The sequence below is a fragment of the Giraffa tippelskirchi genome, chromosome 2, assembly GCF_054371585.1.
Source record: "Giraffa tippelskirchi isolate mGirTip1 chromosome 2, T2T-mGirTip1v1.2.pri, whole genome shotgun sequence".
Classification (NCBI taxonomy): domain Eukaryota; kingdom Metazoa; phylum Chordata; class Mammalia; order Artiodactyla; family Giraffidae; genus Giraffa; species Giraffa tippelskirchi.
This window is the reverse complement of record NC_137276.1, coordinates 17,276,026-17,301,643: the sequence shown is the minus strand read 5'-3', so window position 1 is coordinate 17,301,643 and position 25,618 is coordinate 17,276,026. Positions and strand designations below refer to the sequence as shown.

The window sequence follows — 25,618 nt, the reverse complement described above, 5'->3', positions numbered from 1 at the left end:
ACATAATCTCACTTAAAAAAGTTGCAGTCTAAACTTTTAGTTATCTGATGTGTTGAGCAAACAATCCAGATAAACATTCATACAAGCTTTTCTCCATCCTTTATTGGGTAATTATCTAGGCTCTCTGAGTCATCTTCAGAGTCAAATGTTGAATTACTGTCACTGAAATTTTATAAAATTACATAAACATCAATTATAAACCCTAAAAAACAAATGACACTATAGCATATTTAAGTTTAATTTTTTATTTAAGTATGCATATCATATAAACTTTTTATCTCATAAAAATATGCTCCATATTAAATAATTTTAAAGACACGTAATTACTTACATATAATGCTTTCAATCTAGTTCATTATCATGAATACTTTGGCTCCTGAATCTGCCTGTTTCCCCTCTTACTGCTGGATGCAGAATACAATAGCCCCCCCACAAGAAGGGGCAAAAAACAAAGGTACTAGGCTGACCAGTCTCAATTATCATGGATGATGCTAAGATGCCCTCCATAGTCAGCACTATGAACATACTATTCAAATGTAAATGAGAATGTAAGCAGAATGAGTGACCTTCATGAGGTTTTTCATATCAAGTGTACTTCGTTATCACTGAAGATTTAACTACTAACAAGCGAGGTCTAAGTTAGTTAACTATTTCTGAGCCCTTTGAGGTAATGTCAATATCCAGCTTCCAGTTTCCACTCTTGAAAGTATTTCTCCATTGTGCGCCTAGATTTCACGGTGCCCACATTCACGGTAGGTATGATTTTCTGCGGCTTCAGCCACTGAACAAAACGTTTCATCTCTAGGTAGCTGCTGTGTTCGCTGTAAGGAATCCCTGTAACACAAAAGATAGTGCCTACTAAACATCAAACTAATAAAGAAAACTGCACACACCCAAAATAAAATAAGAGAAAAAGAAAGCAATCCGAGTATTTTTGCCAAAAACTCCTTGGTGCTTTTTTTCCTGATAACAAAATTTGCTAGTATTTTTTACAAATTGTTTTTCCTTTGTTCAGTCGTTAAGTCGTGCTTGACTCTGTGCGACCCCATGGACTGTAGCATGCCAGGATCCTCTATTCATGGGATTCTCCAGGCAAGAATACTGCAGTGGGTTGCCATGCCCTGCTCCAGGGTATCTTCCCAGGTTAGGCATTGAACTCATGTCTCCTGCCTTGACAGGCGGATTCTTTACCACTGAGCCACCAGGGAAGCCGTCTTTTACAAATAATAAAGATTAAAATTATATAAACACTTTTGAACATTAAAAAAATGCTATTACTTTTCTACGTGGGCTTCCCTGGTCGCTCAAATGGTAAAGAATCTGCCTGCCAAGGTAGGAGACCTGGGTTCAATCCCTGGGTCTTTTCTACTTTTCTATGTAGATACTTAATAATATGCATTTCTACAGATTCTTATTTGTAAATAGATTTTTTCTTTTTAAACAATTCTTCCCTTAAGCACTTTGCCCAGCTACTGATTTCACGAAAATTCTGGAAGAAATATGAATAAAACCTGAAGAGTAACAAGCAAAACATTCTTGATTTCCAGAGCAAGTAAGCAGATTCCATCCCCAAGCTTTGTACACATAAAAAGGAAAAAAAAAAATTAGTATTCAAAATCTCATTATCTTCTGTACTGAAGATCAAATACCACAGAGAAAGGGTCCTGGTTAGAGTAAACTAGGGTCCAAAAATGTTTCCATCGGCCATTATAGTCATAAGCCAATTTCTGAGGACAGAAATGGTTAACGTACTCCAAAGACGAAAAAGTTAAAGTCAAGTCTGTAACTCTTGCTGTCACCACATCCGTCACTGTCTTCCTACTCTCAGTGTCACAGCATCATTTAACTTTCCACGACACAGTGGTACTACCCATCTCTCCTTTCTAGTAGTATATTGGGTTGGCCAGAGAGTTCTACAATCTCCCCAACATGTTACTGATAACACACATGGACTGCTCTGTATTAGTCATTGTCTACTAGCTGTACTCCTTTATATGAGTTTACAATGTACTAAAGATACAGGTTTAGAAAGTGAGGAGCAATTTTCACCTGTTAAATTCTTAAATATACTTTGGTGCCTCTTTTTTGTTGGATCTTAATTTTACTGGTTTTTTTTTAAAAAAATGTAAACTAATTACAAATATTAAGAGTAAAAGCAAAATGAATATACCATATATTGAAATGTTTCCTTTGGTCTTGGGAATAGTATCTGCTAGACTAGTTAACTTGTTAGAATGCGTCCAACCTGTAGGTCGAAAAGCCAAAATCTGATTGTATTTCCCACCACACTTCTTCAAGTGATTCTGTAAACCCTGTTAAAAAAAAAAAAAAGATATTTATTTAATGGTCAGTGAAGATGGGTAATGTGGAATAAAGCAGAATGATTATAAAATGTTACATCAGCACAGTTTTGGGGAGTTGCCAGTTGGTGAGCGTTGGAAAATCTAGTGCTATGTTCCTCACCAGAAAATAAAATAACTAGAAAAAAAAATCTTTTCCCGTTTACTTATCTAAAGTTGTATGTATGTATGTATGTATGTATGTATGTATGTATGTATGTGTGTGTGTGTGAGTGTGTGTGTCAGTAGCTCAGTCATGTCTGACTTTTTGCAACCCTTATTAGAGGTATGATAGTAACACTGATAAATGTGAGTCCACACTCTCCATGCATTTACACCAATAGGGGACTGACGGATGGATATCAAGATGGAAATAACTTTATAATGGCATTATACTCAGCACAGACATACATTTTAAGATATATGCACAGTAGCTCTTTTCAAACTTTTACTCATTTTCACCCTTTATACATGAAGTAGAATAATTGCAAAAGTTCTCATGCTGCTGTAATTAGAAATAAAATGCTAACATATTTTGAGTAGAATAGAACTTTCCAAACTAAGGTTGTCACTAGTGAGGACATTAGGTAAGATTCTTAGAAAATCAATGACCAAGGTTCAACCTTCAAAAGATAAGAAAACCCAGATAAAGGCAAAATGGCATGAGGGATATTAAAAAAAAAAAATCTAATACTTTTGGGCTAAAGACTAAACCCAGAGTGTCAAAGGCTTAGTGTGAATTTATAATAACATCCTAGTTTTATTTAAAACAATAAAAAACCTAAACAGTACATGGTGTCATCTTGGATTTCCAGAAGTCTCTTTTTTCTTCTTTAACCATACAAATAAACTATTGAATTTTAAAAAGATGCTAGCAGTAAGTTCTGAAGAAATCATAAAGACAAATTCACTCATCTACCTATTCATTCATTCAATAAGTATCTGTTCCAGGTGCTGATGTTCGAGTGGTCAGTGAGATAGAGCCTTCACCTTCTGGAAGCCTACAGCATAAGGGGAAGACCACTTTCTGAATCCTTTTCTTTTTTTTAATGGAAACAATGTGCTCTTTCTTTTTAAAACTCTCATCATCTATTACACCATCAGCATCTATGAACCTTAGATTGATCTCTTCAGAAAGGACTTATTTTTTTAGTATAAACTCCTATAAATGGAATAGCTAAGGATTTACCCCTAATTTCCCCTATAAGTGGATGAAGAGTGCCACTTTCTCTGAATCTCAGCATAGGAATACTACCCTTTTTTAAAAGTATGCGTATTTGGCAGAAGACAAACACATCATTGTGTTTAATTTTAAAAAATGTTTTTTCTTATTATCTAGAGGCTGATGATTTTATTGTGCTTATCAGACATTAATATTTTACTGGTGAATTAATAATAATCCTTTGATTTCTCTTTTATATCAAATAATGATCTTTTACTAATTTGTACACCTACCATTAAACAGTCATATATCTTACCAACTACTATCCCTCCTCCAAAAAAAAGTTTCAGTTACAGATATATAAGTTTTCATTACCATATCGCTGGCTCTGCAAATTTTCAGGTTTTTGTCTTGCTTAGTCTAGGATCTAGCTAATATAATACTGTTTGCTTAATTACCAATCCTCTTCTCTTCCTGTCCTCACAAAGAAAAGAAAATGACAGGAACCAGGTTTAGAACAATTATACATGTAATATCATAAGCTAAGAGTCCAACTTTCAAAAATAGGTCATCAAATTTATCCATTGTTATGTGTCTCTGTAAAAACACTCAGGAGAACTGAATCAGAAGTAATTTCTGCTTTTCATGAGACAAATTAGAGTTACCACAAAAACCTCATTAACCTGTGCCACAAACAAAAACATAGGACATCATCATCTAAGCCAAGCACGCAGAAAAGACTGCAACCACCACTAGTCATTCATTAACCGCAACTGGAAGACTACTATCATGAGGAATTTTATTATGATTTAGTCAACATAAAGTCCCTGATCTATGACTTGTCTCTGTTTATTGGTAACTAGTTTGTGATAAAAATGCCTTCAGTAGATGCTACTAAAGTTATTTTTCAGTATGTAAATTAATCACCCAGAACTAATGTTTTACCACATCCTATCAATCAGGTTAAAATCAGGGGTGGTAGTCAATGACATTCTTACATATATGCACCTGGGATGTTGAACTAGGTAGCATGCTGCTGCTGCTAAGTCACTTCAGTCGTGTCTGACTCTGTGCGACCCCATAGACGGCAGCCCACCAGGCTCCCCCGTCCCTGGGATTCTCCAGGCAAGAACACTGGAGTGGGTTGCCATTTCCTTCTCCAATGCATGAAAGTGAAAAGTGAAAGTAAATTCTCTCAGTCGTGTCCGACTCTTCGCGACCCCATGGATTGCAGCCTACCAGGCTCCTCCATCCATGGGATTTTCCAGGCAAGAGTACTGGAGTGGGCTGCCATTGCCTTCTCCGTAGGCAGCATGAGTGCTATTATTTATAGCAAGGGTCTCCAACCTCTGGGATCTAATGTTTGATGATCTGAGGTAGAGCTGATGTAACAATAACAGAGATAAAGCACACAAGAAATGTAATGTGCTTGCTGCTGCTGCTAAGTCGCTTCAGTCGTGTCTGACTCTGCGCGACCCCATAGACGGCAGCCCTCCAGGCTTCCCTGTCCCTGGGATCCTCCAGGCAAGAATACTAGAGTGGGTTGCCATTTCCTTCTCCAATGCATGAAAGTGAAAAGTGAAAGTGAAGTCTCTCAGTCGTGTCCAACTCCTTGCGACCCCCCATGGACTGCAGCCTACCAGGCTCCTCCATCCATGGGATTTTCCAGGCAAGACTACTGGAGTGGGTTGCCATTGCCTTCTCCGAATGTGCTTTAATCATCCCCAAACCATTCCCTTCCCTCCTCCCAGTCTGTGGAAAAACTGTCTTCCAGGAAACCAGTCTCTGGTGTCAAAAAGGTTGGGGATCCCTGATTAACAGTGTTTCTAAGTCTTTCAAGCCTGCCTCAGAAACCCTGACAATTGTATCATGTTTACATTTTCACAAAAAAGTCATTATCTCTGACGCAATAAAACTATTTTGCCTAGTTTAAAAATTTGGCGTTACGTACTAACTAAAATGTAGCCTTATGGTAACCATCTGCTTCCGCTCCATCTGCATTTTGAAGATATGAAATTGTAAAAAGAATGTCATCAATATCTGGTCACTTTAATGGAAGAAGGGGAAGGGCTACAGAAAAATACCAACAACATACAACAAATAATGGAAATAAGACAAAGATTTCAGATATCCTTTTTTTTTCTTCAAAGCAGATAACCGCCAGTTTTTTTTTTTTTTAAGCATACAGTTCAGTGGTTGTTGGTATAGTCACAAAGTTGTGTGACTATCATTGCTGTCTAATTCTAGAACATTTTCATCAATACCTCTGCCCACCCCCCAAAGAAAACACTGTTCTCATCAGCAGTTGCTCCCTATCCCCTCTCCCTCAAGCCCTGGAAACCACTACCTACTTACTCTCTCCAGATTTACCTATTCTGGACATTACATATAAATGAAATCACAAAATATGTAGCCTTTTGTGTCTGACTTCTTTCACTGGGCAAGTTCTCAGGCTTATTCATACAGTAGCATGAAACAGTAATTTATTTCTTTTTACAGCTGAATATGTCTGTTTATGTATATAACACTTTTAACACATTTTTTTTTATCCATTCATGATTTAATGGACACTGGAGCTGTTTCCAGCTTAATGGCCACTATGAACTATGCTGCCATGAACATCTGTGTAGAAGTTTTTGTGTGGACATAATGTTTTAATTTTCCTAGGCATATACCTAGGACTGGAATTACTGATCATATACTCACTCCATGTTTAACTTTTAAAGATATTAACAAATTGTTTTCTAAAGCAGTTGCACCACTTAACGGTCCTACTAGCAATACACGAGGCTCCAGTTTCTCCATACCCTCATCAACAACTGGCACTATCTTTCTTACTGTAGCTATCCCTGTGAGTGTAACATGGTATCTCACTGTGGTTTTGATTTACAGTTCCCTGATGGCTAACAGTGCTGATCCTGTTTTTTCATGCGCTTACTGGCTATTTGTATACGTTCTCATTCATTCCTTAGCCCTCTGTCGCCTCTGGCTTCCTCCAACATTACTTCACCGAAATAGTCCCTGTGAACGTCATCCTTTCCTTATATGACCTCTCCACAGCACAAGGTAAACATTCTTTCCTGAAAACTCTAGCTCCTTCACTTCCATAATATTCTGACCCCCCCCAACCCATTTTGTCCCCTTAAATGGATCATTTGTTCAAATGAAACAAACTAAGCAAGAAATAAGACGGTAAGATAAAAATCATAAACATATGTTATACCCTCCTCAGGATATCAGTGTTCATTTTTTGATTAAGCAACATTCTCATTAGCCTCCATGCAAACTGAATGCCTCTCAAATTTAACATATGTTTGCAAAGCTGGCTTAAACACTAATGGACAACACTATGACTTGATTATCCTTGACATTTTTATGAATTACATACTCACGGAAATAGGTGCCAAAAGGATTTTATCATAAACTCATGAAAAGAGGAGAATTTCCTTACTTAAGGGATAGAACTAAAATACTAATTTTCCTTACACTATATCAGTGTTCTTATTTATGACAGATATAGTAATCAATACCTACTAAGCTGTTTCAAAAGGCTCTATAAAATTGTTAGATAAACATTATAACAAAATTAAAAATATATTTTTTGGTGTACATCATGTACTTTATTGCTTTTAATACACAGGTTTGATGTATTCCTTTGCAAGGTGTCAAAATGTTAGTAAAAGGAATGAATCTTAGTATCTGAATAAATCTGACAAAAAAACCCCAATAAAATACCGGGAGGTCACATCATATGTATCTTAATTTATACCTCAGAACTAACACTAGAACTTTCTTTTAAAATATACTTCTGCTATTTCATTTAATCCTCACATATATATTTTCAACATATATCAATGGTATAGTGGCTTAATATTATACAGAATAGATCTGAAGAAAAGTAAGAATGCCTTAGAATTCTTCACTCATTTCCCCACTCATCCAGGAAGAAATGGAAAACAATCTTACAAACAGAAGGTTTGAATGACCAGAGAGATGCATACTTTTTTTCTATTTTTGTTTCTTCCTTCCCTAGCTCCTAAAATCCTGGTGAGCATATGAATCACTCTATACAGCTGCACCAAAAAAAACTTAAAAACATTTCAAATTCCACTTAAAAGATTTTCTAGGGCAAAGTTTACTTTGACTCCATTGTAATTGAATTTCTCTACCTTAAATGCAAGTAAAATGGGATTCTAGTTTACAATCATCAGATTGCCTTTTCTAGTTCATCCTAAAGATGTATCTCTGGAATGCTTACCTTAAAATTAATTTGCATCATTGGGAGAAGGTGAACCAGTGAACTGCACATGTCTGTAGTGATGAGGGAATTGACTTCTGGTATATTGAAGCACTGTAATGTGTTATATTTTTCTTTGGACATGCCTACTTTTGAACCTAGAACATCAGCAATGGCTACAGGAAAAGTTCAAAAATAGTAAGTTATAGTTCATGAAAAGATTAAATAACTTAATCAACTTTAAAACAAGAATTTACCAAATAGAAAGAAATTCAAAACATTCACACTTTTGCAATAATGTCTCAAAAAGGCTGAATAATTTTCTTGGTTAACCATGAGGAATAAATTGTGAGAAATCCAAGAACTTATTTTTAAAGAACTAGTCTTTCAAAATTGCAAAAGATGGATGGAAAGGGGTTGAAGGAGGGGGAAAAAGTAAGTTTGCAGGAGTTAAAACCCTGACTTTATCATTTTACATCTTAGTATTTGACATTATGGGAGCACAGTTAAGAAGAAATGGAAAATGCTTTGCAAAATAGTACCATACTACCTAGAAAAATTACAGTTGCATTTCTAGAAATCATTTAGGAACAAAAACTAAATCTGTTCTCTAAAATAATTAACTGATAGGTATCATCAAAAAATGCAGTGAAACAAGTATGCACTAGTCATCTCTCAGTCTGCTAAAATATTAATGTAGCATGCACTTTTGCTCTATAAACACTTTGTAGATATAAAGGCTACCATAAACACACTTATCAAATGTTTCCATTAAATCTTTCAAAGTTTAAATGAATTAAACTCTATCAAATTCTTCTTCAACTTCAAAAGTTAATACTGAACTGCTTCAGGAAATAAATATCGAGCAAAGGAACGATGCCTGAAAGGGCTTTATGCAAAAAGAATCTGATCCTTGTAATACAGTAATGTAAATTAGCTATAGCTATCACCCACCTAGGAAGATTTTCTCTTTTCCAATAGAGTAAGTGCCACAGACAACAAGAGCCCGTGGGTTTAGAGTTACAGTCTCAAAGGCAGTGTTGATGGCAAACTGGATAACCTCTTGCTGAGACGGAAAAGAGTATTCTGGGCTGCAATATCTGTAATATGTAAATACAGTACTTATTAAAAGAACAACAAGAAAGCCATAGCATTAAGTCGGATGCTATTTTAGAAAAGAAGCTTTATCAAAATTACATACAACAGAGGTATAGTATATTAACACCACTGCAGTTATCTCACCAGTGCCTGTGGTTAAAATATTTGTTGACAGCTATTGATTATTTATGATGGAATTACACATTTTCAATATATCTTTTTCATTATATTTCTTCTATCACTCTCAAATAAAGAAACTGCATTTTCTTCCTTCAAGAATATTTCTAGCTAGCTATTTTAGCTATGAATTGTAAACACTAATATCTTCTTTTTTTCAACCCCAACCCCCTTCAAAGAAAATACTATTGATAGGGATTATCTTTATGGACTAAAGAATTCTGATTTATCAAAAATATATATTTTTAATAATGAAACTGAACACGAATTTGATGAAGTAGCATTAAATCAAATAGTTAATATACACATGGTTGTTATTCTCTCTTAGGAGATACAGAAATATATATAGTATTACAGGAATATAGCAGATCTAGTTGTGTCTACCTCAATGTAATAACACCCAATGAAAAATACTACTACTAGTATTAACCCTAATACTACTAGCTATAGATATTTGACATGAAAGTTCAGCATTTTTTTACTAAAAAACTCATACAGTATAAACATCAAAGAAATATACTCTTTGCTGGTCAGCTATAAGTGTACACAAAAAACTCAGTCCTTTCTCCTATAAAAACCCACAAAGAAATTCAGAATGGTATGCAGACTAAAGTAACAATAAAAAGGTTTCTTTTAAAACATTACTTTCTTAATTCACCTAGTATTTAAGTACATATAAAAGGATGGGAAAATTAGCTATAGTGTTAGAAAACTGGATATGGAAAGATCATCTCTTAGTAAAATATGCCATCCAAACTCAGGTCTTCTTGAGACAGAGTGAAATAGTTAACATCATTTCCGAAAAACTGATGAGAAGTATTTTAACAATAATAAAAAGACAAGGGATTAGATATGACAGACAGAGTGCCTAAAGAACTATGGACGGAGGTTCATGACACTGTACAGGAGACAGGGATCAAGACCATCCTCGAGAAGAAGAAATGCAAAAAAGCAAAATGGCTGTGTGAGGAGGCCTTACAGATAGCTGTGAAAAGACAGGAAACGAACAGCAAAGGAGAAAAGGACAGATACACCCATCTGAATGCAGAGTTCCAGAGAAGAGCAAGGAGAGAGAAAAACACCTTCCTCAGCGATCAATGCAAAGAAACAGAGGAAAACAATAGAATGGGAAAGACTAGAGACCTTTTCAAGAAAATTAGAGATATCAAGGGAACATTTCATGCAAAGATGGGCACAATAAAGGACAGAAATGGTATGGACCTAACAGAAGCAGAAGATATTAAGAAGAGGTGGCAAGAAAATACAGAAGAACTGTACAAAAAAGATCTTCATGATCCAGATAATCACGATGGTATGATCACTCACCTAGAGCCAGACATCCTGGAATGTGAAGTCAAGTGGGCCTTAGGAAGCATCACTATGAACAAAGCTAGTGGAGGTGATGGAATTTCAGCTGAGTTATTTCAAATCCTAAAAGATGATGCTGTGAAAGTGCTGCACTCAATATACCAGCAAATTTGGAAAACTCAGCAGTGGCCACAGGACTGGAAAAGGTCAGTTTGCATTCTAATCCCAAAGAAAGCAATGCCAAAGAATGCTCAAACTACCACACAATTGCACTCATCTCACATGCTAGCAAAGTAATGCTCAAAATTCTCCAAGCCAGGCTTCAACACAGTACGTGAACTGTGAACTTCCCGATGTTCAAGCTGGATTTAGAAAAGGCAGAGGAACCAGAGATCAAATTGCCAACATCTGTTGGATCATTGGAAAAGCAAGAGAGTTCCAGAAAAACATCTATTTCTGCTTTATTGACTATGCCAAAGCCTTTGACTGTGTGATCACAAAAAACTGGAAAATTCTTCAAGAGATGGGAATACCAGACCACCTGACCTGCCTCTTGAGAAATCTCTATGCAGGTTAGGAAGCAACAGTTAGAACTGGACATGGAAAAACAGACTGGTTCCAAATAGGGAAAGAAGTACGTCAAGGCTGTATATTGTGACCCTGCTTATTTAACTTATATGTAGAGTACATCATGAGAAATACTGGGCTGGAAGAACCACAAGCTGGAATCAAGGTTGCCAGGAGAAATATCAATAACCTCCGATATGCAGATGACACCACGCTTATGGCAGAAAGCGAAGAAGAACTAAAGTGCCTCTTGATCAAAGTGAAAGAGGAGAGTGAAAAAGCTGGCTTAAAACTCAACATTCAGAAAACTAAGACCACGGTATCTAGTCGCATCACTTCACGGCAATAGATGGGGAAACGATGGAAACAGAAACTTTATTTTTTGGGGCTCCAAAATCACTGCAGATGGTGACTGCAGCCCTGAAATTAAAAGATGCTTACTCCTTGGAAGAAAAGTTATGACCAACCTAGACAGCATATTAAAAAGCAGAGACATTACTTTACCAACAAAGGTCTGTGTAGTCAAAGCTATGGTTTTCCAGTAGTCATGTATGGATGTAAGAGTTGGACTATAAAGAAATCTGAGCACCGCAGAATTGATGCTTTTGAACTGTGGTGTTGGAGAAGACTCTTGAGAGTCCCTTGGACTGCAAGGATATCCAACCATTGCATCCTAAAGGAAATCGGTCCTGAATATTCATTGGAAGGACTGATGCTGAAGCTGAAACTCCAATTCTTTGGCCACCTGATGCAAAGAACTGACTCATTGGAAAAGACCCTGATGCTGGGAAAGATTGAAGGTGGGAGAAAAAGGGGACGACAGAGGATGAGATGGTTGGATGGCATCACTGACTCAATGGACATGAGTTTGAGTAAACTCCGGGAGTTGGTGATGGATAGGAAGGCCTGGCCTGCTGCAGTACATGGGGTCACAAAGAGCCAGACAGGACTGAGCGACTGAACTGAAAACTGAAAAAGACAATGGGGATTCCCAGGTGGTGCTAGTAGTCAATAACCCCCTTCCAAGACAGGAGCCATAAGAGACATGGGTTCTAACCGGGGTTGGGAGATCCATCTGGAGGAGGAAATGGCAACCCACTCCAGCATTCTTGCCTGGACAATCCTATTAGTTAGAGGAGCCTGGTGGGCTACTGTCCATGGAGTCGCAAAGAGATAGTCACAGCTGAAGCAACTTAGCATGCATGTACTCAAAAAGACAATTGCTTATACTATTATGTTGATAGCACTTAGGAATTCAAGACTGTTGCTTATAGATTACCTTTTGGAGAAAGGGACAACGTAATTCTGAATATTCAGACACAGACCTCATTCTCTGTTTTCTTTTCTTCATAATCACACTTAGTCATTACACAGATACTTCAAAAGGATAACCTTAAAGGATGTTTTCCTAAAGCTTGCTCCCAAATTTCAAATTTTCCTTCCTTGTTTCAGCAACAAGATTCTCATAGAAAAGATTCTCATTTATATTCTCATATAAATATTTTCAAAGTGGTATTACCAAAAAAAAAAAAAATTGAGCTGGAGTCAAAAGACATGTAATCCCAGATTTGTCCTAAGTAAGTATATGTTTTTTCAACCAGCATCTTTCTGATAAATACTTAAAATGATAATTGACAATAAGTCATCACTTTGATTACCTAAGCACAAGCTCAAATTATTCATAATATACAGGGCAAATGCTGTCAGTGGAAAAAAGAAGCACACAAACAAAGCTTCTCTTACGTTGTATCTAAGTAAAGCGTGTGGACTTTGTGGCCTGCAAGTAGAGAACGTTCCATGCTGGGGTCTGCTCTGAAGTCTCCCGTGTGTAGTATGACATGACCGTTAGGAAGATAAAAAAGGATCATGACAGCACCTGGACAGCTGAACACAAACATTTCAAAGGAATATTATTTACACAGATCAAAGGATCTAAAGAAAGAGTATTCATTTCAGTATCAACAAGTTAACACATTTTATGAACTGACCACAATGATATAGCACTGTACTACAGAGAAGTGTAGCATTTTAACTTAAGGGAATTTATATCACACACACAAAAAACTGGTGTGCAGGAAAAGGTTAATTCAGCAGGCCAAGGCTGGTAAAACTCCACACATCCTCAAGAAAGGCCTGTCTTTAGGACTAGTCCTTGGCTGGCCCTTGGGAGATGAGTTTTGAGTTCTTGGAGCATTCTGCCTGCTAAGAGTGTTTTGGATGCCTGACTCATTGGGCCATGTGTTACTAGTTTGATCAGATAGTTACTGACAGTGGTGAATACTTGCTTTTTGCTTTAGTGGACTGGAGTCTGAGTACCGAAATCAGTCACATGGGTGCTAGAAGTATATACTACTGACTTTCAATAAAATCCCTGGATACTAAGGCTCAGCTAAGCTTCCCTGGTCGGTCACAGGTCCCATGTTTTGTTAGGGCTTCCCTGGTGGCTCAGATGGTAAATAATCTGCCTGTAATGTAGGAGACCCTGGTTCAATCCCTGGGTCAGGAAGATCCCCTGGAGAAGGGAATGGCAACCCACTCCAGTATTCTTGCCTGGAAAATCCTATGGACAGAGGAGCCTGGCGGGCTACAGACCATGGGGTTGCAAAGAGTCAGACACAACTGAGCGATTAAACAACAGCAAGAATGCCACTCCACTAGAAGAGGACACCTGGAAGCTTGGACCTGGTTTCTCCTAAATTCACCCTCATTTGCCTTTTTCTCTTTGCTGATTTTAATGTGTCCGTTCACTGTGATAAGCTGTCACCACAAATAAAACAGCTTTTCTGTGTCCTGTTAATCCTACTAGTAAGCCTCGAGGTGGTCTTGTGGACCCCTGACACAATGGGGTTTGGAAGTTACTGCCAAAACACAGAGAACTTTTAAATTCTAGGAAAACACAGGAAATAATTACAAACTTCCCTTTCCCTGAACCCAAAATCCACACCTCAGCGACTTCACTGGGGAATTCTATGAAACATTTAGGGAAAAAATAATAACAATTACTACATGACATTATTTCAGAAAATAGAGGAGGAGGGAAGACTTCATGAAGTCAGTATTACTCTGATATCAAAGTAAGACAAAAGTATTATTTAAAAAAACCTGTAGACCATTGTAAAAAAGACAAAATTCCTTCACAAAATATTAGCATAGCAAATCCACCTATAAATTTTCAAAAAGGGTAATACATGAAGACTAAGTGGGGTTTATCTCAGTAACGTAAGGCTGGTTTAAATCCATCTTTGTCATTTACCACATTAACATTATAGAGGAGAAAAATTATATTATAATCTCAATAGATGCCAGAGAAACATTTGACAAAATTCAACACCCATTCATCATCACAAACTTCCAGCAGAGGGGATTTTCCTCAAAACTGATAAAAGTCACCTATGAAATACCTATTGCTAACATCATACTTAATGGAGCAAGACTGAATACTTTCCTCTTAAGATCAAGAACATGGGAACATGTCACCACTTACATTTGACATTGTCTGAAGGTCTAATCCAATACAATAAATAAGAGAAAAAATACCACTCTAAATGGAAAGAAAGAAGTAAAACGAAATCATCTTTATTTGTAGACGTATGTGGAAAATCTTCAAGAATTTATTAATACAAAAAAACCCACAACAACTAATGATCAGGTTTAGCAAGGTCTCAGGATGCAAAGTCAAAGAACAAAAATCAGTTGTCCATCAAAACTGAATGGATAAAATAACTGCATTATGTCATTCAGTAGATACTACGCAGTTATAAAAAGGAACACATAACAGCATGGATGAATCTCAAAAACACAACACGTGATAGAAGCCAGATACAACACAGGAGTTACTATATGATTTCATTCAGATGAATCCCTAGTAAAGACAAATCTAATCCACAGTCACAGAAAACAAGGTTTTCTGAGTCTGAGTTGGGGTTTGGGATTGACTGGGAAGGAACACAAGGAAAACTCCTGTGGTAGGGAATATTTTCCATATTTTTATTGTGGTGGGAATTACATGGGTGTGTACTTTTGTCAAAATTCAACAAAGACTCAATATAGGTCCGTTTTATTTATGTAAATTACACCTCAATAAAGTTCACCAAAAAAAAAAAATCAGAACTGGAGTTGATATAATTGGTGATTAAAATAATAAAGAGCAGCTAAAATCTCACAAGCAATCTGAAAAAAAAAAAAAAAAGCACTGGCCTGGAATTTAGGAGACCTTGGTTTAGTCTTAATTTTAATTCTCGAGGTATCTATGATCTCTAAGGTACATAAGGATAACATTCCACGGAAAGTGTAAAGATGCGTGGCTGACTGACAGTTGTATTTTGGCACTGTGAATCCCGACAGTACTTAACATTAAAAAAAATGAGGCGAAAAAGAAAAATTTCTTTCAAGAAGATATCAAAAACCGAAAGGATCTCTTAAAGGAAAAAAAAAATCCTCTAGAATCTGAATGGAGTAGCAGCTGTTAATTTATATAAGTGATATTAAAGAAAATGGCAAAAGGTTATCTCTTAAAGAACAGCAGCAATATGTTAAAAGATTAAAAAAAAATTACGAGAGTCTCATATGTAAAGCAGAGGAATTTAAACTGTATTAAAAAAGGGTTAGAGAACACTTAGAGAATCTCTCTACATATAATCTTTGTTTCTGTATTGGGTACATTTTGTTTTTTCAAAAGAAGAAACACATTTTACTTGTTTTAAGAAATATCAAGCATAATAGTTTCAATAAAAAGTTCTTAAACAACCATGCAATGTGTTTTCCTTTTGAATATTTAAAAACAAGTTGTCAGTAAGGTAACTTTAATACTTACTGATTGGCATCTAGCAAAACAACCTTGATACCATTCACTATACATTCAGTGTCTATTGGCAATGGATGGATATATTGTTCTTGTACGTGAAGTTTGCTCTTCAACAAATTGCCAGTTATCTGCAAAACATGATGCGCTTATTGCTGATACATTAAAACACTAAATAAGTCTTCTATTTCATATCTATAAGAACTCAAGCATCTTAATAATTTCCTTGTTCTCTCACTTATATATTCATGTAAACCTACCAGAATGCCAGGAAGAACTTTCTAAAATGACTGCATCACAACTTTACTTAAACACTATCACCGACTTCTCCTTCACCTGTAAAAAGTCTATTACCCCAGCATGACACACAGACTCCTTCATGATTTGGCCCCTACCCATTTCTGCGGGTTTATCTACTGTTACTCCTTAGCTTGTTTTTAGCAACTGAAGTTCCTGGAATGGCTCTACTTCTCAGGTGTCTGTTCCTTTACACACTCTCCTCTACCTGGAAGGCTCTCTTCTCTTTCTTTTGCCTGGATCTGGAATCAGACAGACCTGTGTTCAAATTCTGTGTCTGTCACTACTAGCTCTGTGACTTGGAACATGCTACTTAACCGATCCAAGCGTCAGTTGCTTCACTAATTTAAAAAGAGGATAATTCAAGAATACTTGAGGATTAGATCGAATTCTAGCCAAATTCCGTAGTAGTACACATTAAAATGCTCATCTTTTAATAATTAGTTCAGGGTGTCTCTTTCACCATGAAACTTTTCCTAACCTTAGCCTAGGACACAGTAAAGCCCCCGACTTCTCCCTACTTCTAGGCATTCTGTTTACTTTTCTACTACAAATAGAGAGCCCACTGGAGTACTGGTGAATGTGTAGGCTGTAAGCTCCCTAAAGTTAGGTATTTTGCCATGACCATCTTTTTAGGCATTCAGTAAATATTTACTGAATGAAATGTGTTTCAGTACATCATGAACTAGCTTCTCTATTGTCTCCATAAAATAAAGCATATTTTAAAAAATCTATTGTAACTATCGACAATAACTCATTTGATTTTAGAGTCTCAATGTGGAATCTGCTTTTTCATATATTTTCTAGAAAAATGATCTTACAATTTTAATTATTTTTTAACTAGACTGCTTAGAAATTCACTCTATTCTGCAAATCCAGAATTTAGAATACTAGAACTTACCTCACTACAATAAACGGGAAACATGAAGTTTTTAGACAATCCAGCATAATGATCAGAATGGAAATGAGTGAGAAAATAGGCAGTGCAACCTTCAACCCATCCATACTGAAAGGCATCGACTGTAAAGCCAGTTCCTACAATGAAAACACCAAAGTAGCTGCTTTAGCAAGAGTGAAGTAAAAGTTACCCAATTTGCTTATACAGCAAACCCTCTTACACCTTTACATCTCATGTCCAACTTAACTTTACAATTTAATTTAAAAATCTACACCACATAAATTCACCAAAGGATGATCCTAGAGATGAAAATAAGTCTTGTAAGTTTACGTTAAATATATCCAGTATAGTCTTTTTTAAGAATAACTTTGCCAAAAAAAAAAAAAAGTACTAAGCTACAAACCAGTTATTTGGCTAGCTAAATATTTTCATGATACTTAGTAGGCACCTAAAAATCCTTTATTTCTGTGAAACAGCAAAAGGAGAATGCTATCTTTCTTCTAAAATGTGAAATCTCAATGAGGGTGACATTGACCTGCTTCTGGCAGGAGAAAAATGGTTGATGACCCAAATGATCTCACTGGCCCTCCAAAGAGTCACAGAACAACAACAGGTAAATAGGTATCTGTAGTATTTGAATTTCGTTGTGGGAGGTGGGGAGGAGAAAGGGAAATGAGAAAAAAAAAAGCCTAAAAAGGCTCCCTAGAGCAGCAATATGAAAAAAAAAAAAAAAGACTGAGCTGTTTTAAAATATGCAGGTAAATAAGCATATCTCCACAATTCTACAGAGGCCTATCCATACATGGCCCACTAGTTCTGGGCTCACTTTAAATATATAAATTTAATCAAAATAATTAATAAAAACAGAACTGGTGCTATGATGTGCATACTTTTCTTTATATAAATATTTTGAGCAAATTATACATTTATAGTATCAAAAAAGCACCTGAAAGAATCTTCCTGAAACCAAGTGCATTTTGGCAGTTTTATATTCTTTTCAGAAGGGTACCTGGTTTCTTCAATAATAAAATTCATTTTACTACACATTTTTCTATTAGCTCTTCTATGAAGGCACAAGAAATTAAAAAATATGAAAAGATTATAAAACTAAGTTATGATACGGTTTAAAAATGTTTAGCATTTATTATTATCTGTGTAACCCAAGACATTTTCCTTCTTTGAAGCTTTTTAGTACTTTGCATTTTTCTTGAGTTCTTAGAGGCTGTCTGTTACTATGGTTACTTACAGAAATCCTTTCCTTCCTCTGTATTATCTGTATTAAGCTGATCTATACTAATTTTTGTCAAATCTGTAATATCTATATAACTAGTACAGTATCTTGTATATGGTGGTGGTGTTAGTCACTCAGTTGTGTCCAACTCTTTGCGACTCCATGGACTGTAGCCTGCCATGCTCCTCTGTCCATGGAATCCTCCAGGCAAGAGTACTGGAGTGGGTTGCCATTCCCTTCTCCAGGGGATCTTCCTGACTCAGGGATCGAACCTGGGTCTCTGGCATTGAAGGCAGATTCTTTACTGTCTGAGCCACCAGGGAAGCCCCATTTTGTATATAGAATATGTTCAGTAGAAGTTTGCTGAACTAAATGGACCAAAAAAAGATTAAATAGGCAAAAACAAAAAATGTTACAGGTCAATGAGGTATAAAAAATAAGGGAAACAAAAAATTGTTTCACATGCACACAACATGAGCAATGAACATGAAGTTTAAAGAAGCTGCGTCTTTGTAGATATATTAAGCATTGATACTTCGACTTACCAGGTATTTTCTTATAGAATGGACATGTCCTTTTCCTTAATTCTCCTGCATTAGATGACTCTGAGATTTTCGTGTTCTCTCTCTGCACCCTGCCACGAGCTGATTTTATGACGGCTTTGTCCTTACTTAAATTGACTGTTCCACGTACCGTCTTCTTAAGGTGACCTGGATTCTTCTGATGTCCTCCTTCCTGCAATGAATCTGACTTTTTAAGTCTCTTTCTTTGACACTGTGACCCCTTATCAGAAGGCTCCACAGAGGGCTGACTTTCACTTAAATTCTTTGCCTCTAATTCTAAATCACTTAAAGATTTTTCTGCTTTCCTCTTGCGTTGCTGGGACCTCTTTTCATTAGGACTTACAGCTGTATTGAAGTTCATCCCTTCTAATGAACTTTCCTCCAGCAATTTCTCTTCTTTTCTTTTGGGTGGCAGTCCAAAATACACACCTATATCCATCTGCTTCATTACCTTAGTAGAAGGCTGTGTTGCGTGACACTTAGGGCCAGAGGGCAACATTTTCGAAGGCTTAGCAACAGTAGGTGTACTAGAAAATGTTTCTGAATTTAAAACTGGAACTTTATTGTCCAGCATACCATCTAATGCCTTTCTGCAGAAACATGCTGAGTTTGCATTGTTCTTAGCATTGGAATTCTTATTTGATAATTCTCTAGTTTTACTTTGGGTTGGGTGGAAAGAATGACACCCTCCTCCCTGGTTTTCAAAAGGTTTTGACATTTTACTCTTAAGTAATGGAAGAGAGTTTTTATTGTAAACAGCTGATTCTTCAGTCACCTGTTTCTCTTTATTTGATTGAGATGAGTGAAATTCTGGCTCATCAGGTTTTGCTTTAGAGGCTTGGTAACTAGAAGTAAACCTCTCTGCTAATACAGGTGGAAGCAACATAAAATCATCATCAGTATATGCTGGATGACCACGTGAAACAATTCTTTTATTTTGGAAAGTAAGTTGAGACGAATCATTAAGAGAGTTGCATTCATACAATTCTTCATTGTATTTATCCTGCGTTAAGAAGCTATCCACTTCAGGGCAGGCCTCCTGGTCCTTCAATAAGGGGTCATATAGTTTTTTAAACAAAGTGGAGCTGTTGTCATCTTCTTCTAGGTTGCCATCTTGAGAGCTTTCCATGAAAAACGGTTCCTGTTGTGAACCATCCAGCTTATCATATGTATCGTAAGTTTCTTCATCACTTTGAAGTGGAGAATAGGAGATTTCACAGTTGCTAAAGTCATTTTCAGGCAATGGCAAATTTCTGTGTTCTGGGTTGTTTTGGCTGTCTAATTCTTCAGCAAGAGGCAAACCAACTCCTACTAGTCTGTCACTATTAACATGTCCTATAAATTGTGGGACTTGTTGGAAAGTTTGGATGTTTGTCAAAGAGGAAATCTTTTTATCAGTTTCAGTTGGAGACTGAGAGCTTTTTAGACATTGTGTCACTAACAAGGGATCAGTTGAAACATTTTTTAAGTTTTCTGTTTGTTTCTGATGTGGAGACCATCTTTCCTCAAGGCTACAAAGAAAGTCTGAATTAGTCTCACTGAAACTCCGACCTGACCCATGGGAAGGATCCTTGAGAGGACTATTACCAGCCCTGCTTTGAGCTAGCAGAAGGTGAGTGTATCTCTGGTAATGAGAAGGAATTGTTGAGGAACACTGAAGGCCATCAGGACACTCTGAAAATTTTAATAAAGAAAAAAGTATTACTGGATCAAAGCACAGACTAAGCTTTGACAGTATTAGCACTATAGATTAACAGGTAAGTGGTTTAACAGGTAAGTAACCAGCCCTACTTTGCAGCCTTAGGACAATAGCTATCTTTATACCAATAAAAACTCAACACACAATTATTAGTAATCCAGTAAGGTCTTACAAGGTGCTAGTTATTATTTTTAAATCAAATATTCTTTTAAGTTTCTTTTCAAATACTCTTTTCTTGGAAAAAAAGTTAAGACTAACACCTTTTTCTCCCCACTAAAAACTTTCACAAAGATGAGCTCCTCCAAAATGCATGTCATGCTTGCATGAGGTGTTTCTTAAATAGGTGCTAGAAATCAATCCCATCAGTTTCACTACATCTCTATTGCTCAGGCAAAAAAACAGTACAGAAAGCTGGTATGTCTGTATCATAAGTTTAAAATTCCACAGACTAAAATTCTACTCCAAGTTTTGTCTTATCAGGCAACACAGATGTATGACAACTGCAGTACAAATTAGGTTCCATGATTTAATATTCACACTGTATACAAACACAATGATAGCAATCTTAATCAGAGCTGTCCATACTCTAAACATTTTCGTTTCTATTGTAAGATTTGCAATTTAATTTGATAAATTGGTTAATAGTAAGGCTTGAGTAATCTGGAAACTTCCCTGTCATACCATTATGATTGAGAAGCAGGATGGAAACCATCTTGGCACAACCTCTCCCTTGTATGTCACTTTCCAGGCCTATCAAAAAATGACTCCCTTCACCTCCAAAGGGCCTGCCTTGTGGCTCGGCTGGTAAAGAATCCGCCTGCAATGCAGGAGACCTGGGTTCCATCCCTGGGTTGGGAAGATCCCCTGGAGAAGGGAAAGGCTACCCACTCCTGTATTCTGGCCTGGAGAATTCCATGGACCGTATAGTCCATGGGGTCGCAAAGAGTCGGACTCAACTGAGCGACTTTCACTTCCAAAAAAGATGTTAAATTGGAAGACTTCATTGCTTAAAACTACCTCATTAAAGTATATGTTAAAGAACACATACAATCCACCTGAGATTCTGTTCAAAGGAGTTAATCAGTAAAAAGCAAAGAGAAAAATCTCTTTGAGGTGGCTTCATCTGTAAGACATTTCACCCTGAGGGGCTCATTATGGGACTTCGATTTCTGATTTTCAAGCCACTGAAAACCAAATTACTAGCATTTGTTGAGGCTTTCACTTTTACAGGACAGGCTAGTGCCAGTTTTTTCTTGTTGTTGTTGTTATTTTGCATCTTTGCAGTACTTTAAAATGAGAACTAGAGGTTAATAATAAAATGTCTTTTGAATCATAGTTAACATGAAAGCCATACTGAGTATTACTTTTATTTTACTGAATTTCAATTCTTTGAGATTTAAAATTTTATATATGGTATATAACTTTAAAATATACAAATCATCAATAACAACTCATTCTCCATATACTACAAGTAGGATTTTTTTACATATTAAACATGACATTTACTATATAGTTTAAAAGATAACAAAAACATAGTATTACTTCAGTTCTCATTTGGCACAGTTTTATTTACTAGAATCTTAATAACCTAACACTCCTTTCTAGTTCTTCTTTCTGTACATTAAGAAGAATGTCCGGCATTCTTGACTTCAAGAATCCTGTGGACTACATTCATGATTCTCTAAAAGTCTGTTTCATAAAAGATAAAATGGGCAAATTGTTCAACTTTTAAGAACAGTCAGTGCTCAGATGGTAAAGAGTCCGCCTGCAATGAGGAAGACCCAGGTTCTATCCCTGGGTCAGGAAGATCTCCTGGCCAAGGAAATGGCAACCCACTCCACTATTCTTGCCTGGGAAATCCCATGGACAGAGGAGCCTGGCAAACTACATCCATGGGGTTGCAGAGTTGGACACGACTGAGCGACTTCACTCACCTCTACTGGATATCAATCGCTGTTGTTTAGTCACTAAGTCGAGAAGGGCATGGCAACCCACTCCATTATTCTTGCCTGGAGAATCCCTATGGACAGAGGAGCCTGGGGGGCTGCAGTGTCTGGGGTCGCAAAGGTTCAGACACGACTGAGCGACTAAGAACAGCACAGTCACTAAGTCATGTCTGACTCTTTGTGACCCCAGGGACTGTAGCCCCCCAGGCTTCTCTGTCCATGGGATTTCCCAGGCAAGAATACCGGAGTGGATTGCCATTTCCTTCTCCAGGAGATCTTTCCAACCCAGAGATTGAACCCATGTCTTCTGTACCAGCAGGTGGATTCTTTACCACTGTGCCACCTAGGAAGCCCATTAGATGTCAACACCACCTACCTTATGCAGGTGAAAGTAGCCTAATATGTGCTCAATTAACATTATGAAAAATCACAGATGTTTTGGAACTCTAATGAAATAATAAAATGCATTAAAACTTTCTTTTTTGGCCATGTGGCTTATAGGATCTTAGTTCTCGAACCAGGGATTGAACCCGTTCCACCTGCAGTGGAAGAAAGGAGCCCAAACCACTTACCACCAGGGAATTCCCCATTCAAACTGTTTTCAAGTTTGCAACACTCTCTACAGTTATACCATTGACTACTATCTTTTTACCCTTCACAAGAAGGGTAACAATGCATTATCTTGTTTCCTTCAAAGGTGAGTCATTCTTACTTAGAGTATCTCATCTCACTTTCGGTTTACTACTTATCTGGCTTCCTTCCTTCCTACCAGACTGGTAAGTCTGGCCTCATGCAGGTCTTGTCGACTATTTCGAGTCCATTGTCTTTTTTGGAATCTTACCTGTTCTGGAGACTGGTGTGGAATCCAAACACTCAAAAACATGCCATCGAGGTGTTTGACCTAGCAAGGAGGAAAAAGGCATCTGGCAGTTGGGACAGTACCCATCATAAACTGGTCGTGTCTTTGGAGACACGTGTTTGTTTTTGTGAGTTCTACAGTGCTTTTTTGGAGTGGCCTCCGTGTCTTGGCACTGTTGAATACCATCTCCACAACTGGAGTTCTGACTGGAAGCTACAGAAGTCTGACTGTCTGTTTCTCTAAGGCACGTTTCCGGGGTCTTCACCTTCTTTTTAGCTTCTACAGTCCTCTTTTTATTTCTGTTTTGTTTTGACTGGTGTTGTCCATCTGTTGCTTTTTCAACAGATTCTGGAATATTCTCTGAGCAATTGTTTGGACATACTCGTTTTGGTTTTCTTTTGGATTTGTATTCCCAGATGTCTTCTTCCAAAAAAGCATCTTCTAACATGGCAAAATGATTCTGATCATTAAAAAAGCACTAATCTCAAGCAAATTGACAGTCTTGTTTCTTGTTACAAAATTATTAAAGGGAGTTATCTTGCTGAGGAAAAAAAAGTAACACAAAACTTACTAACTTGATGGGACTCTAAAGCTCTGGTAATGAATGTATTGGCAAACTACCAACCTGATACCTGAGAACACTTGCTGTTCCATTTATAGCACAGTAAAATTAACAGGGGTAGCATCTGAGTTTTCCATTGTGTATACTTCATTCAGGTCTCTTGGCTTTTTCCAGGACTTGATTCATAAAAATAAGAATCAGTAATACTTTGAATACCAAGCTCTAAAGGAAAGCATAGGTTTAACAGACTAATCCTAGAAGGAGCTTCGTAAAATCGTTATAAAGCTCCTGTCGGTTCTTTTTCAGCTGGACAACTGTCCAAATCACAAATCCAACCACAGTTTCTAGGCAACTGACTCAGCAGGTGTTCCAAACACTTAATGGCTACTTCAGCTTGCTAGTAACTCTAGCCACACCATAATCAAATGTGTGTGATTGGCAAAAGAAAAGTAATAGCCCTTATCCGGGACTCCTGGACATTCAACAACTTCGGTTTCCTGGGTCAGTTCAGTATCTTCCTCCAGCGGCAATGAACAAAGGCTGCACAATGAACAAACAAAATTCAAGTCTGTGAAGTTGTGCCTGCACCGAGGCCACCCACACGCCTAACTCCAGATCGCAGAGGTGATCTGCCTGCAGGTGATCAGCTTTCTTCCCCACCAGCTTCAAAAACCAAGGTTCACCTGCCTGATGACACCCACCGGCTCGACCTCCTGTTTGGGCTTTAGAGGCGGCAAGGACAGTGGAGGAGGCCCTCATTCCCTCCCTATCCCCAGGGCTGGGAGTGAGGGAGCTGCCAACACAGCCCGCTCCGCAAAAGCCCTCGGTGCCCCCACCCCACCCCTCTTCTGAGGGCAGACGCCGGGCCTTCAGGGATCCCCGCAAGCGCCCACCTGCCACCCTCATCACCCCATCCCCGCGCGAGTAGCTCCAGCTGCGTCCGCTCCCCCCGACACCCCTCGCCCGCCCCGTCCCCATGTTCGCTCCCGCACTTTCACGGCACTGCCTGGTAATAAAACGCGGCGTTGGTGTATAAGCCAAGCCATTGGCTAGTCCCTCCCAACTTAAAAAAGCCTACTTCTTTACCTTTGATGTGGCGGGAACAGCTTCCCGCGACCAACGCTGTGTCGAATCGGCTGTTCTCGGTCTAAAAGGGGAACTTTGAAAAGAAAAAAAAAGTTTGGGCCCTTTAAGTTCTACAGATTTATTTTGTTTTATTTTAGTTCTAAAACCTGCTAATTTCCAAAGTGAAGGGTGGGGAATTGTTCTCTTGGAGCTTCTAGAACGCCAGCCCAGAGGCCTTTCCCTTGCTGAATCTGGCGTTCTGAATGTCCAGGCTCCCCTGGGGCGAGAAGACTTAGGAGGGGCGGGGTAGCTTGGGAAGGTAGTTTAATTACGTGCCTGGGAATTGCGCCGATTTACACTTTAGCCTTTGAACAAAGTGCCGTTAGCGTAGAGTGGGGCCGGTGGAAAGGGAGGCGAATGTGCGGTTTGGAAACCAAAGAACAATAAGCGTTTCCTCTCTCTCCACACGAGACCGTCCCGCGGGCTGGGCGGCTGCCCCTGGACCATCGGGAGAGAACATGGCGGCGCCCGGAGCCCGGAGCTGCAACCTCTCGGGCCTGCTGCCGGCTCAGACCTCGCTGGAGTACGCCCTGCTCGACGCCGTGACCCAGGAGGAGAAGGACGGCCTTGTCTACCAGTATCTGCAGAAGGTGGACGGCTGGGAGCAGGACTTGTCGGTACCCGAGTTTCCGGAAGGTGAGGGGCTGGCTTCGGGGTGGGGACCCCTCCGGAACCTCCCCTTTCTCGCGGACCGCGCCCTTCCCAGAAGCGGTGGGCGAGGCGGTTGTGCAGCCGCGCCGCGGAGAGAA

General features: G+C 38.1%; 2 protein-coding genes across 4 annotated transcripts in view; one reads left to right on the top strand and one right to left on the bottom strand.

The window, feature by feature from the left end:
- Positions 1-229: 229 nt before the first annotated feature.
- DCLRE1A (DNA cross-link repair 1A) lies at positions 230-25,454 on the bottom strand. 2 transcript variants are annotated; one of them, XM_081538867.1, is made up of 11 exons: positions 25,146-25,454; positions 24,831-24,903; positions 23,165-24,284; positions 18,661-20,352; positions 16,888-17,021; positions 15,702-15,820; positions 12,632-12,772; positions 8,693-8,838; positions 7,760-7,914; positions 2,171-2,312; positions 230-834 (listed from the first exon to the last, which is right to left on the bottom strand). In XM_081538867.1, the coding sequence occupies exons 3-11, from the start codon at positions 23,628-23,630 to the stop codon at positions 674-676; spliced, it is 3,156 nt and encodes a 1,051-aa protein (XP_081394993.1). In that variant the 5' UTR covers positions 23,631-24,284; positions 24,831-24,903; positions 25,146-25,454; the 3' UTR covers positions 230-673. The 2 variants fall into 2 exon arrangements, with proteins under 2 accessions (XP_081394993.1, XP_081395002.1); XM_081538876.1 differs by lacking the exons at positions 24,831-24,903; positions 25,146-25,454 and adding an exon at positions 24,638-24,714.
- Positions 25,089-25,618, top strand: part of NHLRC2 (NHL repeat containing 2) — a 51,747-nt gene continuing 51,217 nt past the window's right edge. For both annotated transcript variants that reach the window (XM_081538896.1, XM_081538892.1), the window contains exon 1: positions 25,089-25,505. In XM_081538896.1, coding sequence (XP_081395022.1) covers positions 25,328-25,505 — 178 coding nt within the window. In that variant the 5' untranslated portion in view covers positions 25,089-25,327. The remainder of the gene's footprint in view (positions 25,506-25,618) is intronic.

Bases quoted from the DNA above. Each gene is read 5' to 3' on its own strand.
- DCLRE1A (XM_081538867.1), bottom strand. From the start codon at position 23,630: ATGTTAGAAGATGCTTTTTTGGAAGAAGACATCTGGGAATACAAATCC. The intron at 20,353-23,164 runs GTAAGATTCCAA...TAAAATTTTCAG, and splicing joins CACACCAGTCTCCAGAACAG to AGTGTCCTGATGGCCTTCAG. The intron at 15,821-16,887 runs GTAAGTTCTAGT...CATGTTTTGCAG, and splicing joins TTCCCGTTTATTGTAGTGAG to ATAACTGGCAATTTGTTGAA.